A 15,433-nucleotide genomic window follows, 5' to 3' on the forward strand; every position below is an offset into this window, starting at 1 on the left:
AAATTTCAAATTCTAGAAGCCAAGGATTTTTGGACATTGGATGAAGGCTTCTACCTACAAGGCAGAGCAATGAATGATAAAACGTCTAACTGTGAAATTAAGTTTTTCCAATGTTTTTATTACCAACCCATTTCATTTTACAAGAAATGTGAGTAGTCCCTAGAAATCTTTTTTCCCCCTGTGTTTCCAGATTTGAAAATGATCAAAGAAAGGCTAAAAAACTGTTTTCAGACTAACATCTTTCTTTCATACACTCAGGCCACAGATTCTTGCTACAGAGACATGTATGGAAGTGTTTTACTCAATCCCTTTCTTCTCAAGCAGGCTCAAACTCAGAAAATGAAACACAAGACTTCCTTGGTGATGAGAAAACGATTGCGGCTTTACAGAAACACCCTGAAAGAATCAAGTAAGTAAAAAAATGATAAATAAATAAAAAAGTCTTACTATAAATAGATATTTACTGAAGATTACTACTTGTTTGTGTTTTATGCATAAATTGTATTTGCTTTTCTTTTGTTACACTGAGATGTGAGTTTGGGCACATCTCTAGAGTTCAAACGAAACTTAGAATAACACCTTGGCATTTGATGCATTTGCACACAAATCAATGACACAACATACCACCAGCAGCCTGAGGATTAGCCCTCAATGCCTACTCATCTGGACATTCTAGAATTAATATTTAAGTACCCGATCATTGAAACAACCACCCTTGACCTTCTGCAATTCCACTGTCACATTATTCTATGACATATTCATCTTGAATTCATTTCCAGACAATTTGATTGGGATGAGGTTTGACATGTATTGGCTTCCATGAAAGAAGCGGACTTTGATCTTGGTGATGGGGTTTACATGATATGCATCATCTTTACCAGGGACACCAGGCTTCTGCAATGTGGCAGTGACTATATTCCCACAACGTGGTGTCTGAACCAAGAGTGACTGACAGCCACTCTGTCAGAAATACCTTCATTGTGAAGAATTTAATTTCATATTCCATTTAGAATAAGCATAGGATTTCAGGTTGGCTTTCCCCCCCTTCCAGGCATCTAATTTTTTCTCATTTCAACTGTACAGCTGCATGTTTACTCTAAAGATGTTCCTTTTTGTATGCAAGGCAAGCTTCTTAAAAGAGTTAAGTAAGTTAGGAAATGACTCTCTTCTACTATTTGCAATGATTTTATGGCTGAAGCCAAAAGAGAGATGCAATTATTATATAAATTCAGTTATTTTGATTCCTTAATGATACCATGAAAGATATTTTAGCAACTTCCCTCAATCTTTTGTTTAAAAAACATTTTGCAGAACAAAGTACATTTTTTCAACACTCTCAGTTCCATTAATGATGATTAAAACCCAAATTTCCATAATTAGCAAAAATTTCCTTTTCTAAAAAAAACCTGACAGACCTCATCTCATTTGCATAATTTGGGATTGGACATATGGCAGGCTTCTGGGGCTTAAATGGTTTCTTTTCATAAGACTTGAGATACCGCCCACTGCAGGAATCCTGAAGTCAGTGGACAGCCTCTTCAGAGATACACACCTAATTTTGAGTGGCACCGTGGTCAGAAATGGGGGGGGGGGGGAGAAGTGAAGACGTGGCTGTAGATCTAGCAGCAGAATTCAGATGACAGAGGCTGCCTGGCCTGTCTCTGAGCCATGGACCCTCGAGTTAAGAGATAATCATAATTTTGTATGTTTCAAAGATCAAGATGGAAAAATAACCCAGCTATTGGTGCCTAATCCATCCTTCCACCTTCCCAAGAAGAGAGGTTAGACATTTCAACTAGTGATGTTAGGAGTCCCAACAGATGGACCAACTGCTCTGTTTCTAGAAAGTAAACTAGAAATAATTTGTTTATGCCATTGATGAGTGTCTATTGTGTGCAAAAAAAATCAACTTATGATTCTGGGCACTAATTTTCAGAGAAACTGGAGGGTGAAGGATGTTTTGCAAGGCTACTGGTAGAATCTTCTCCATATAAGCCCTCCTGAAAGCTTTAGTGCTGGGGGGTCAGCATTTGCCAAAACACCCTCCCCATTTTTTATCAAATCAAGCAAGAAGCTCCTGAAAGCAAACTGAGCCACAGTGAAGATTAGCACTTCTGACCTACTGACAGTTTCTGAAACTGGGGATATCTGTATTCTGAGACATCAAAAAGATCTCTGGGAAGACTAAAATATACCCCCAAACATTGATATTCTATATCTTGTCATTTCTGATCAACTTGGGACTGTTTGAGTTTATTTTTGAGATACACCTTGAAGGTCCTTATATAACTGCTCATAGCTCTATGTCAGTAAATAGAAATGGATACAAGAAATACTTTTCTCTTTATCTCTGTCTCTGGGGAAATGAACTTTAAAAGAATGTCTAGTCCCATTGTTATGGTTAGCCAACCGAGGTATGGACCATATGGCTCCAAGAACTTTGCAAGGCTCAAGCAGCCTCTGTGACCTGCAGGTCACCTGACCCCTGGCTACTCAAGAAACATCTATCCAGGATGGGTCCAGATGTTTTCAGTGCTTAAAGAGAAGGCGGCATCTGGGAAGGAGCTCCATGGGGCCAGGCTACTGTCAGTGTTTTTGGCTGAATCAGACATGTTTGCCCTTTTGCTGCTGGCACAAAAAGTCATACACATTTTCATAATTTTTCAAGGGCAAAGTTAGTCAGATAGACTGGATACTAACAAGATATGTATATAAAACCTTTGGATTTCTTTAGCCTTAGTCAGTACTTACAATTCAGGAGGTCTGTAAACTTGGATTTTTTTAAAAAAAATCATTCTCTCTACAACCTGCTAATGGAAAGTTAACATTTTCTTCTTCTGTGAAAATGAGAAACAAACACATGGCTGTTAGGAGTTCAGCATGCTCACCAGGTTTCCAAATGGTTCTGAAAATAGCTGAAAATGTTTTTTTTTTTTTAAAAAAAAATGCCCTGTTCAGTCTGTATTGTTATTCAAAGCTTCTAATGGGGATTGGATCACAGTATGAGTATTAAGAACTCATGTTGGCTTAAATAAAATAATTAAGAAAAGCTAAAATGGATTGTGAATCCTGAACAATTAATTGTATATCACTTAGGTTTAGGTGAGAGAAGGGGAATTTTAATTTCTAGGCTACAGTACAAGTGGCCCCACACTGAGGTTTACTATCTCAGTTCTGAGGTTTGGATGATAGAAATAGTAAGGAACGCGGTTTTGTGTTCAGCATGTATGCTGTGCTTTAAGCCTTTTGGGGGCTCAGCACAGACTCACTTGAATACATTCTTTATTTTGTGTCATGGTCATAGTTGAAATTCAGAGGTCATACTTGAAATTCACTGAAATTTGGTTACAACTGTCCAAAGATGAAGGGAAAAGGAAAAGAAGGGACCAGATAGAAGCACCTCTCATTAAAGGGCTTACTTAAGGGAAACAAATGAAGTATTGGGAGGGAGGGAAAGCCAGAAAAGGAGACGAATTCCTCGTGTCTAGTTTTAAAATTGCCATGAAAGGCCTTGGTTTAGGGAACATACGTCAAATGTCTCTTCTCCTTAGTGTGTGTGTGTGTGTGTGTGTGCGCGCGCACGCGCGTGCATGTGTGTGTGCGTGTGCATGCGAGTGCTCTCACAGAATCTGTTTGTAATTGCCTAAGTCCTTCCTAATGCAGAGCAGAGAGATACAGGCTATTCAAAGCTAGAGAAATTATTGTGGAAGTTAATCCCTTGCTAAATCCCTTGCCCCAAGCAGGGATGAATGAAGAATGTACCAAGCTTTAGAAAATAAGTCAATTATTAAAAATGTTAAAGCCTTATTTATGGAGTGGGAATGTAGCTCAGTTGGTAGAGGACTTGTTTAGCATGCATGGAGTCCTCCGTCCCTCTAGCAGTGCCACATTCATTCACTTGTGGTGGTGAGCATCTATGAGCCCAGCTCCTGCGGACTGGTGGCAGCAGGAGCAGAAGTTCCAAACCATTCAAGTTCTAGACCATCCTGGGCTACATGAGATCTTGTCTCAAAAACAAAATAAAGCAAAATAAACAAAGCAGAAGCCCTTTATTCACTAATCTTGGAATGTAATATTTTCAGGGAGGGGGCCCTTCCATCAGTTCTGTTAGTGTTCTATGTAATTTCTTCAAATGTTTCACTTCTCTTAAAGTTTTTTTTTTTTTTTTTTTTTTTTTTTTTTTTTTTTTTTTTTTTTTTTTTTTTGTTGTTCAGTCTTTGTAATTCTCCTTTAAAAACACAAGGCAGTCAGCAACCTGGGCTAAGAAAGCAACAGAACCTAGGCAGACAATTGCCCCACAATTGAAATCTTCCTCAGTTGGTCTTCCTCGACCAGTTGTGGTGGCAATTCTAGACTTGAAGGCGAAGGATGCAGTCAGCTATGGTATCCCCTCTGCAGAATCCGAAAGACAGCAAAGACTAAGGTTAAAGCTTTGTCAACAAGTGGCCACAGACCGTGGGAGTAATCCCAGTCTCCATTCATAGAAACTTCATTTGGCATCACTGCAGAGTTCAGGACCCCAGATTAGCACCCTGACCCATACCCTCCAGAGCAAAGACCGGTTCCTCCTATTTGTATATTGGTGTGTCCAGAGCCTTTCTGTTTTTCCTATCTTTTTCTTTTCTTTCTTTCTTTCTTCCTCCCCCTCCCCAACACTCTCAGGTAGCTAAACATGGGCTATGATGAAAAGAGACAGCCTGAAGTGACTTTGAAACAAGACTTCCTCTCCCCTCCTCATGCCGTCCATTGGCTCAATCTCTGGGTTTCCAGGGTTTCTGCTTTCAGGGGCGCTGTCATGGAGAGGAGGGAAACATAGGCAAGGTTAATTGGGAAGAGAGTAGAGAAGAAGAGGGTGAATAAAGAAACAGCACTGAAAGGCAAAGTGTGGTGGCAATGCGGATTGGGTTTGGGGAAAATGAGAACGAGGATGAAGGGGAGGAAGATCAGGGGGAGAGGAAATTTCAGAGAACGAAAGAGAATGGAGTCGGCCCCAGGTTCGCTACTCTAGGAGTTTCTCTGATCCTGGCATTCTGCAGACTTCCTGCCTTGACCCGGACCCTCTCCTTTGCACTCAAAGACAAACTTTCCAAGCTCCTTGAGCGGGGTCTCTCCCTGAGTCCTCATGGGTAGATGCAGAACCTAACCCTGCTTAATTTCAGAAGCTCAGTAGCAAAACTCTGCTTTCTGGAAGGGATGAGGGGGATAGGTGTACAGGATTCCTGCCTGGATCAGAGCGCATGAGCAGTAGAAGCGTGAAATGCTATTGGGGTTGGGGGAGGGAGAGAAAGGTGGAAAGGAGGGAGGGAGGGAGGAAGGGAGAGAGGGGAGGACAAGAGAGGAGAAGAGAGCAAAGGGAGAGAATTGAAAGAGAGAGAGAGGAGAGAGAGACAGAGAGAGACAGAGAAGAGAGACAGAGACAGAGAGACAGAGAGACAGAGAGAGAGAGAGAGGAAGAGAAGAGGAGGAGAGAGAGTCCGGCCTGTCATCACTGACGTCGGGGCAGGCCACTGGCCAATGGGCGACATGGGCGATTGTTCTCACGGTGGCCCGGGGCCGTGGCCCCGAATCTATTCATTTCGTTAAGCGCCCTGCTGCCGTCTCTGCAGTGCCTGAGATTTCACACAGACATTAAAGACACGGAAAAGGGCGGCGGCGGCGGGGGGGGGGGTGGCGGGGGGCTGTGCAAACCCAAAACTTAAAGAAAAAACAAACAAAAAAACCCCACCACTTTGCATAAGTTTTTGTTTGTTTGTTTCTTGTTTCTTGTTTTTTTTTTTTTTCTGTTGTCTTTTTACTGCACGGCCAGGCTGCTGTAGCACCGGCGGCTGGCAGGCCGAGGTTCAGCAGGAGGTCCTTTCCAGGCCCAGTGGGACACTGAAATTAATATATACGTCTAGGATGCTTCAAAATCACTACCACTTCCACCTTCACCACCTCCGAAATGACCCCTCCTATCACCCCCTTCTTTGGCCCGGAGCACCCCTTGGTGTTGGTGGACAAAGTAATCTTGAGATACGGGTCTTCCACCTCTGCAGCAGAGGCCGTGCCCCCAGGCACCCACAGACTCAGTCTTCTTGCCTCTCCCACCTACCCCATTATCACTACCCCTCTCCAGCTCATGGCGCGGCAGGGGACGGCAGAACTGCAGCCTAGCCGGACGAAGGCGGAGGCTTTTTGGCTTGACTTGGTCCGCCAGGTTCACTGCTGGCACCGACTTGCTCAAGATCCCAGCACCAACGCCAGAATCCTTGATGCGGCTGGGCAGGGCTTGTCCCCGGGGCCCGGGGAAAGTGCGAAGCCCACTCCACCGGTTCTCATACACGCTATTTGTCTCAACAACAGGTAGCAGCTGTGGACACCATGGACCCCAGCTCGCCGCCGCTTCGAGCCCTTCGCTATTTCCGGGCCTTCATGAGCAGTCTCCTCAGGTCTCCCACACCCGTCGTTTGAACGGACTCCTGCGTCTGGGGCTCCCTGGAGACATGTATGCGAGGTCGGAACCCTTTGCACCGGGGCCTACGGCCCGCAGCGACACTTTGGCAACAGCCACAGCCCTGCATGGCTATGGTGGCATGAACCTGACCGTGAACCTCGCCGCACCCCATGGCCCTGGAGCCTTTTTCCGCTATATGCGTCAGCCGATCAAGCAGGAGCTCATCTGCAAGTGGCTAGGCGAAGACGGCCCAGCATCCCCGCGCCCCTGCTCCAAAACTTTCAGCACCATGCACGAGCTGGTCACGCACGTCACCGTGGAGCACGTCGGTGGCCCAGAGCAGGCTAACCACATTTGCTTCTGGGAGGAGTGTCCGCGACAGGGCAAGCCCTTCAAAGCCAAATACAAACTTGTAAATCACATCCGCGTGCACACGGGCGAGAAGCCCTTCCCTTGTCCTTTCCCAGGGTGTGGGAAAGTCTTTGCTAGATCAGAAAATCTCAAAATACACAAACGAACACATACAGGTCAGTACCCAGTGCTGTCTGTCTAGTGTGACCCCATGGGACACAGGCCCTTGGGTCTGAATTTCCTCAAGTTCCAGTCGAGGGGAGGAGGGAGGCAGTTTTTGGTTTTGTTTCCTTGAGCAAGATTTTTAAAGCGGTAATTAACAGCTTCTGCCCATAGACTCACCGTTTTCCGGAGGCTGTCTGGGAAGAGTGGTTCCAGAGTTCTGGGATCCCTGTTGGGAGACGGTTGCTCCTGGCTTAGAGATTTGATTTGATTTGGATCTGAAGCTTGGGCCCTGGGTACTGAGCTATATCCCCGGTCCCTAGAATTTGGTGTTAAGACTTTTTTAAAAACAGCATGGTATCCCCCCTCCCCCCCCAAATCTTAACGCAAATGGGAACTATTGTCTCACACTTGCCAGTCACTTTTGGAAACTCTTTCCCGTTTTAGCTTCGCCATCACCTAGACTGAGGGGGTCATCAGATCCTTAATACCTCCTTGAGGATTTATGAGCCTTGGGGGCCTACTTTGGACCTGCTTTTTGCATTGTTGGCTCCACGGAAGGGACAATTTTTGGGGGGTAACCCTCATTTTTATTTTAGTAGAGACCCAACGGGACCCACTGCCTTAAATGTCATTTACCGAGCTGTTAAGTGAAATAGGGACATGTGTCAACCACATCTGTTAGCTCTAGTTAACAGAAAGAAAAGGAGCTCAGTGAAGGAGGCTGGGAGTTGAACTCTTCTGGCCAGAAGCATCTAATTAATACAATTGCAAGAAGGAAGTTTTCACACTCTCAGAACAGCCTGTGAAGTTACATTAATTAGTTTAGCAGCCACCCTTTGACTCTCCTTACTCCTCCTCCCCCCTCCCTTGAAGTTTAAGAAGTCAGCGTCTTCTCCCCTCCCCCATCTTGGAGGCGGGAAAAGGGAAGAGGGACGCAGAGACCGGAAGAATTCCAGCTTGGTACTCCGGTTCTCCAGGCAGTAGCTTTGCTTTCTACCACTCTTTTTTTTAGAACAACATTCTTTAAAAGAGTCAAAGTCCCCAACGGCTTCAGTGTGAGGGAGGAAGCTTGCTGAGTCTTGTTACATTCTGGTTTCTCCGTGAGGTGTAGGGGTAGAACATTGCCATAGGCTGAGGCAAGACCAAAGTCCAATTTGGATCCCATTCTTTACCCCACCCCCCTCCCCGTAGCATGTCTGCAAACATCTTGTACGGTTTTCTAGAGCTCGCTCTGCTATCTCTCACATTCATCTGCTCCTCTCTCTCCCCGGGTTATATTCCCAGGGACAGAGGGGGAAGGGTAAGATTATGGTTCCAAACCTCAGATTTGCTGCTCCAGGGGCTGGTTGCCAGAACCTGGAAGGTGGATGCACAATCCGGGGCTGGAGAAAGAACTCATCTTTAATAACAGGGATTTTGAAGCAAACAAACTTATACTGCTTTTTGCCGGCCCTCTCTTTGAAGTCTGGGACGCAGAAAATGGTTAAATTCTTAGCGCAATCGACCTACATCAGAGAAGCCCAAGTGTGCCTGGCTGACTCTCAGGTTTGCACGGAGTCAAGGCAGAATTCTGCGCGTTCTTTTCGGTCTCAGTCCTGATTCATTACAGCTTGGGTTAAACGAGGGGAAAATAGAGGAAAACAAAACAAACCCCACAGATCCACCCCTGTTCCGGAGTCTCCCTCAAATCTCCTAAGTAATGGGAAGAAAAGGAGGAGGCAAAGCAGCAACAAAATGTTTCTCAAATGGCAATAGAACTCTCTACAAATTATTCATGAAGACAGTTTTCGATTCAACAGGAAAATAATTGCCTTTTCAAATATTAATGGCGTTTCATTTCCATCGAGTCGCAGAAGCGGCGATCAGGAGCAGATTTCTTAGCTGAGATTGTCCCGAATGTGACTCCCAGGCCTGGCTCTTGAGGCGGCGGGTGAAGGTTTCCCTCTGTAGCTGTGACAGAGACCCGGGAACAATGGTGCGGCGGCGGCGAGGGAGGCGCGGGCCAGGAGCGCGCGCGGTGCCAACCTCCCAAACTGGCTTGCCTCCCGGGACCCCTGCCCTGGGCTCTCCCCACCTTTCCCCGAAGTCAGTCAGCCCTGAGTGGGGGGGGGGGGGGACACAAGCCGGCACCCCGGCCGCTCTAGGGCGGAGTCATTGCTAAAACAGACCCAGCCACAAGTGCGAGAAAATGGCGCTGGCCGGGCGTCCTGTAGGCCAGGAACTTTGCACCCTCGGAAGGAGGCAATGCGCGTCCCGGAGCCCCGACCGATCACCGGGGCCGGGGCCCTAAACGGGATCCGGAGGTTCGCGGCCAAGGCGGCACAGCCAGGACTCAGGTCGTCCCGCGGAAGGCAGTCCCAGCACAGCGCCGCAGGGTCCACCCTCCCACCCAGGGCGTCGCGCAGGGACGTGGGGGAGGGGACGAGCGAGGGGTGGCGGGGTGGCGGGGGGTAGGAGGGATGTCAAGCTCAGAGACCAGGGCGCCTCCTGCAGCTGGGGAACACTAGGGCCCGGCTGCACCTGGCCTTCCTGGGGCCTGCTCTCTCCCCGATACTGAGAGATTATACTCCCCGGTTCAGTACCTGCTTCTTCTTCTTTTTTTCCCTCTCTGGTTCTCGTCTGGAGCGAAATACTTTTCTATTTTACATGACGAGATGCTGGAATGGGATATGTGTGTAGCTGAATGAATATATACATATACTTTTTCTTTCTCCCCAAACCCACCCGATGAGGGAATTCTATCCTTAAATTCTAACCTCAAATTCTACCACCCACCCCACCCCCAGACACCCGAAAATCCGTATTCTCTTTTGTAGGCTTCAAATGATTTTTTTTGTAAGTTATTTTATGAAGAAGAATGGAGAGGGAGGGAAGAAAGTTTGGGATTTGCCAACGCTGGTGGAATCAGAGGAGAGAACTACGGGGACAAATAGGAACATCGATTTGTTCATTATACACCTCCTCCACTTTTTCATAAGTCTGTGCCTTGTTCTGTAAAAATGGCAGCGGGCAACATCTTCCAGACGACCCTAGCGTGCCAGCTGCATTCCAGCAAGGGTGAACGCTATCGGTGGGCAGTGCGGGAGAGACGGATTCACCCGCTGTTTGCCGTAGCCAAAGGCAGGTTACGTGTAAATCTCGGTTTCAAAATCTCGGTTTCATCTTAAGCGTCAACGCAGCAGAGGAATGGGGTCTTTGTTGGTTTTATCAGCAAATCTTGCCTGTAAACCGCGGGAGAAGAGAACACAAAACCGACAGCGGAGCATCTTGCTCTCGAGTCAGTGGCTAGAGCGATTCTTGCACCCCTGATCACCCCCAGGACCTTCATCTGCTTAGAGCACAGACAGCTCCCCCCTTTCCTTTCCAAAACAATCTCTGCTAAGCCAGAGATTTGAAATTCCATAGAGCAGCAAATTTCAGGCGGCACGGAACTCCTGGAATGAGGCTTGGCCCAACCAATATTCCCGAAGCTTTGTGCATTTTCTAGCCTTCCTGTAGTTCTATTTAGACCAGCGGTATACCCGGTGCTCAGAGGAGCCGGACCTGGCTTGAGGGTAGCAGGCACTCGCCGGAAGCTTGCCGCAATCAAGGGCAGTGATTTCAACAGAGACTTTTTAAGATCTCCCTTGGCCTAAGCCTACTTCCCTATACTGTTTTCTGGTGGGGATGGTCTGGGGAGGATCATAGACCTGGAATTGTCAGTGTGGACTGAGAAGGGGCGGCTACACTTGACAAGGTCTCCGGCGATGCTGACGAATCCGTATAATAAAATATTATAATCGGCAAACATTATCTTGAGGGATTTCGGATGGATTCGGCTCTAAGATTTGAAGAATATTGCAGTACATTTCCGTCAGGGGAGAAATTGGAGGAGAAGGGGGCTCTATTTCCTGGCAAATGGATTCACCTTTGAGGTGAATCGTGGCTCAGAATATTTCTCACATTATATATACGCTCGTGTATCCACGGTTCCTCTTATTGCTTTGGCACTTGCACAAAATCTACTCTAGGAAACACTTTGGACGAGGATGGAGTGTGTCCGGCGGATTGCTGGGCAAGGCTCACTAGGACAGAGACAGACGGCCTGAGCAGCAACTTCAAATCCAGCAAACGGTGAACAGCAACTAGATTCTTTGGGCAAAGGTGCTTCTGCCCCCACGTAGATAAAAGTTGCACGACAACAACGTGTGTGGATCAGGGTTCTCTAGAATGGCAATGACTGTGATGGAGTCATAGTCGCTCCTCCTCCGACGCCCCCCCCCCCATAGGCACAGGACGAAGAGGAGGAGGGGTGGCAGTCTGGGGGAGTGAGCTGCGTCTCCTCATTAGGTGGGGGAATGGTGTCAGATCTAAAGCACAGAGAAAAGTAATTTCTGAAAATCTTTTGTGGATTTTTTCCCCCTGAAAACAAAAGAGCAATGGGACGGGTACAATCCGGACCACTGGGACGCAGCCCACACCCTTCTAATGTCTCTGCGTTACCTCCCCCAGGCGAGAAGCCCTTCAGATGTGAGTTCGAGGGCTGTGAACGGCGTTTCGCCAACAGCAGCGACCGCAAGAAGCATTCGCACGTACATACCAGCGACAAGCCTTATATGTGCAAGGTGCGCGGGTGTGACAAGTGCTACACGCACCCCAGCTCTCTGCGAAAGCACATGAAAGTTCATGGTCGCTCGCCGCCACCCAACTCTGGCTACGACTCAGCAATACCGTCTGCTCTCACGTCTCCCTCGTTAGAAAGCGGCCGTGAGCCCCCGATAGCCTGCACAGCGGCGGTGGCGGTGCGTGGCACAGACCTGAGCGAATGGTACGTGTGTTCCGGCTCTTGGCTCAGTGGAGGCTGACTCTGCAGCGCCCCCACCCCAGCCTAACGCCACCTCTGGGCCTAGCCGCAGCCACCACCGCCTCCAGTATCAGGGCTACTTCCCAGCGTGCTGCTTTGGTTTAGGTCGAGTGTAGGCCCGGCCACTGAGGCTTCAAGGAGTTGGCAAGGGAGGGAAGAAAGGCAGGCAAGCAGATAGACCACCACTAAAAGTTATTGGAAGTCATTGATTATGCTGATACTAGATCTGTATAAAAAAACATAAATGTGGTCATTCTACGGTCACATCCTGTACTCTCCTTTGCCAATGAAACCAATGTCTGGGATAAAGAGACAGATAAAAACAACAACAAAAACTTATTAGAATTTATTCACAATTCTGGCAACTGCGGGTGGCAAAAGTAAAGGCATAAATTTTCCCAGTGGGTATGTAAGGGTGGAAAAGATTTTCTTTGAGGCTTGAGCCACTGCCTCCCCAACTCCCAGTCACAGACTCCTTTTTCCTCCCCTCCCCTTACCCATCAATCCCAACCAGAGGAGTTCAGAGCCCAGGAGGTGGCAGACAGAATTCCACAACCATTTTCTTGCTGCCTGCCCATTTGTCTTTTCCTTTGCCTCCATACCCGTTTTTGTTCCTCAGCTAATCCTGAAAAACACCAACAACAAAATAAGCAAATAACAACAACAAAGAACCAGAGAAGTCCTGTATTTCCCAGCGGCCTCTATAAGGCAGATAAGTAAGGGGGTGCTCTCCCCTTCTCTTGGGATGCCACATAACTCCAAATTCCAATGCCTATCAGAACACATAGATAAGTCTGTTCGGTCAGACCTCAAACTCGATTTACATTTTATACTTGCTGTAGGGAGTGAGCCCAAAACAATAGGGAGCATGGACAAAAGACCGCTAGAAGGCTTTCAAGAATTCTCAGTTGTGAAGCGTCCAGGCTTTTTTCCCCCACCCCATCTGTTTAGGCACTGCTGTAGAACCTCATAGGTGCTCGAGCAAGAGATATGGAGCAGAAGGATGCCATCACTGAGTCAAGGTCTCCATGGCCAGAGATGTATGTACCTTAAAGAACAGCATCAACTCTAGTAGCCTTTGTCAGAAACAACACAATGTTAGCCTTATTTTAAAAGTTTGTGGGCACATGAGAAACAAGGTACAATAACATTATTATACAACAAACACCCAGTGGGTCTGAAGAGTTCAAAGTATTTGATGTGCTGGTTATGATGTCCTCAGGAAAAAAAAATCAGATATTAGTGGAGGTAGAGAGCAAGGGCCTCTGCAGTTGTCAAGGGGGAGAAACACGGGGGTTTGCTTGTAGTCTGCTACCCTCTGTAGGGAAGAACGAGCTGCCTCAAACTTTTAGCTAAGATTGAAATAAAGAAAAACACCAAAGGAAAGAAAACAGTGGCAAAAGGAGAGAGGGGAAATACAGGCAGACTTGTCTAGGTTTCTACAAATGTGAAATAAATATGTGGGAGAGGGGAAGTATTTCTGCCCAGAAGGAAGGTCCCAGGAACTCAATTTTACAACCTGAGTCCTGAGGCTGGGGATGTAACCCTGTGGTAGTGGTAGAGACTTGACCACTTCCCATGAAGCTCTCGGATTATCCCCAGTGCCACCCCAAATAGGCATATTGAATACAATAAAAGCTGGACAAACAATTCTTAGCATGAGAACCCGGCTTGCTGCATTGTCTGTCCTCTATCCCTTCCTTCTCAGAATCCAGTAAAAATTCTCACTCCATTTCCACAGATCCCACAACTTCTGTCCACTAAAGTAGTAACGTTGGCTGGAATGGGGTGGTTTCCAAAGTATCTCTAGTGAACCTGTTGTTGAGTTACAAACTAGCTCAGAGGCAGCCTGGGACAGTCAGTGGAAGCAAAGAACTTGTTCCTATGGGCAAGCACTGACTTCGCTGCCAAGGTACACAGAGCATTTGTGGGACTTGAGCCTCTGCTGATATTTTAAAGTTACCCCTCCTCTAAAAGGACTCCTTTCTTCCTCTCCTGTTTCAAAACACTTCGTTTTGCTTTCCACCCCAGTCCAAAATAACGAAACGAAATAAAAATATTTGGCTGATCACTAATCGCCTTTAATTTTTCATTTGCTTGTTACAGATGTTTCTTGCAAGGTAATCTTGCCCTGCGCAGCTGAGCGCCCGCATCTTGCGCCTGCGACATCAAAGGGCTTTCTCACAAAGCAGTGTTTCTTCGCCACGGTGCATCTTCATGGTAAGTTAGGATTTCTATGGCAATGGGCAAGTCTCACTGAAATCCTGAAAGGCTGAGCCTGGAGCCCGTCCAGGCTTTTCATTAAGGACATAATATTTACGTCTAACAGGCCTTTTTTCTTGTGTATACAAGTATATATTTTTGTTTGACGCGGACTAAATCATTTTCATTTAATTTCCGGTAAACAAAACCCACGCGAATGGGCACTTGTTCCCGATCATAATAAAAATGGATAATAATGCGAGGGAAGAAAAGGGCCGCTTGAATCGCCGCTCAGCCTTCTTTGTTTCTGCTTTCTGCGGTGATCAGAGGGCGTATTTGGGTTTGATGGCGAGTTTCTAAAGGCGAGGAAATGGTTTGTAAGAGGGAAAAGAAAAGGAGAAAGGTCCAATCAAGCTCGGGTTGTTCAAAGAGTCGGGTTTTGGGGTTGAAAGTGTGAGTTTGACGGTGCATCAGCACGCCGCGTTAGGCTCGCCATGGAAATGCGCGCGGGGAGCGGCCGCTTCAAAGGCGGCACACTTCACTGCGGACACTCTATTAAGATACATTTGCGCTGACCTTTGCTTTCACGCCATTTAATACTGTCACTGTGCTCTCCAGTATATACTCCTCCCAGGATCTGTCTTGCCAGTGTTTAGGGGTTCATCCTGTACCCTAATGTAGGGGGCTTTGGTACCCGGGATTCTTTCAAGAAAGGGAGGAGGAGCCGCACTCCCTAGCATCTTGACAGCGCCCATAGGCCTCAGAGCCCCAGAGTCATAGCAAATGACTAGGGCACACTGAGAAGCTTACCAAAGGAGCACCCCCAGCAACACCGAGCAGAATGGAGACCTAAAACGAAGGTGGCCAACCTGGGGAAGTGCAGGAGCTGTTATTTACACTGTGTTTCCCAGAGATTCTCTACTGTATCTTCACCCTAGAAGGCTTGCAGCCCCTTAAACTTTCCTCTGATGTGCCACTGTGTGGTAGCCTTAGGTTTGGTTTGGCTTTGGGCACAAACTGAAAAGCCCAAGGCCAAGGGGATAGGGAAGATGGCAGCAAAGTTAGAAGTCCATGTTCTCTTAATTGTCTTGTTGTTTATTTTATCCAAGTACCCTAGTGAATAGGGGAAAAATAAACATGGTGGAAAAAAATCAAACAGTAGAGTCTTCTTTAGTGCCCGTCCTTGTGGTTGAATAAAAAGGATGGTCTGCCTTCTATTGAGCTGAGAAATCTTTGAAGTGGGAGTTATTATCTGAGACATTCCTGCTTGTCGTCCTAACAACGCTGATGAAATGTAAAAGGTTCTTTGTCAGCGATTTGTTCTCCTCTCTGTCAAACTCACTTGGCCCCATTGGTTTCAAACCATTGCTAAAGAGATAAAATCAAATTTCTTAAAAGAAAGAAAAAAAATCCCTACACTCCACCAGTAGATAACTTTA

The 15,433-nt window shown here is 46.9% G+C and overlaps 1 protein-coding gene across 1 annotated transcript; it reads left to right on the forward strand.

The window, feature by feature from the left end:
* The first annotated feature begins 6,251 nt into the window (after positions 1–6,251).
* Positions 6,252–11,793, forward strand: Zic4 (Zic family member 4). The gene is made up of 2 exons (XM_038323896.1): positions 6,252–6,960; positions 11,441–11,793. Exons 1-2 carry the CDS (start codon positions 6,252–6,254, stop codon positions 11,791–11,793), a joined length of 1,062 nt encoding a protein of 353 aa, XP_038179824.1.
* The last annotated feature ends 3,640 nt before the right edge of the window (positions 11,794–15,433 follow it).

Source organism: Arvicola amphibius, chromosome 3 (assembly GCF_903992535.2).
Source record: "Arvicola amphibius chromosome 3, mArvAmp1.2, whole genome shotgun sequence".
NCBI lineage: Eukaryota > Metazoa > Chordata > Mammalia > Rodentia > Cricetidae > Arvicola > Arvicola amphibius.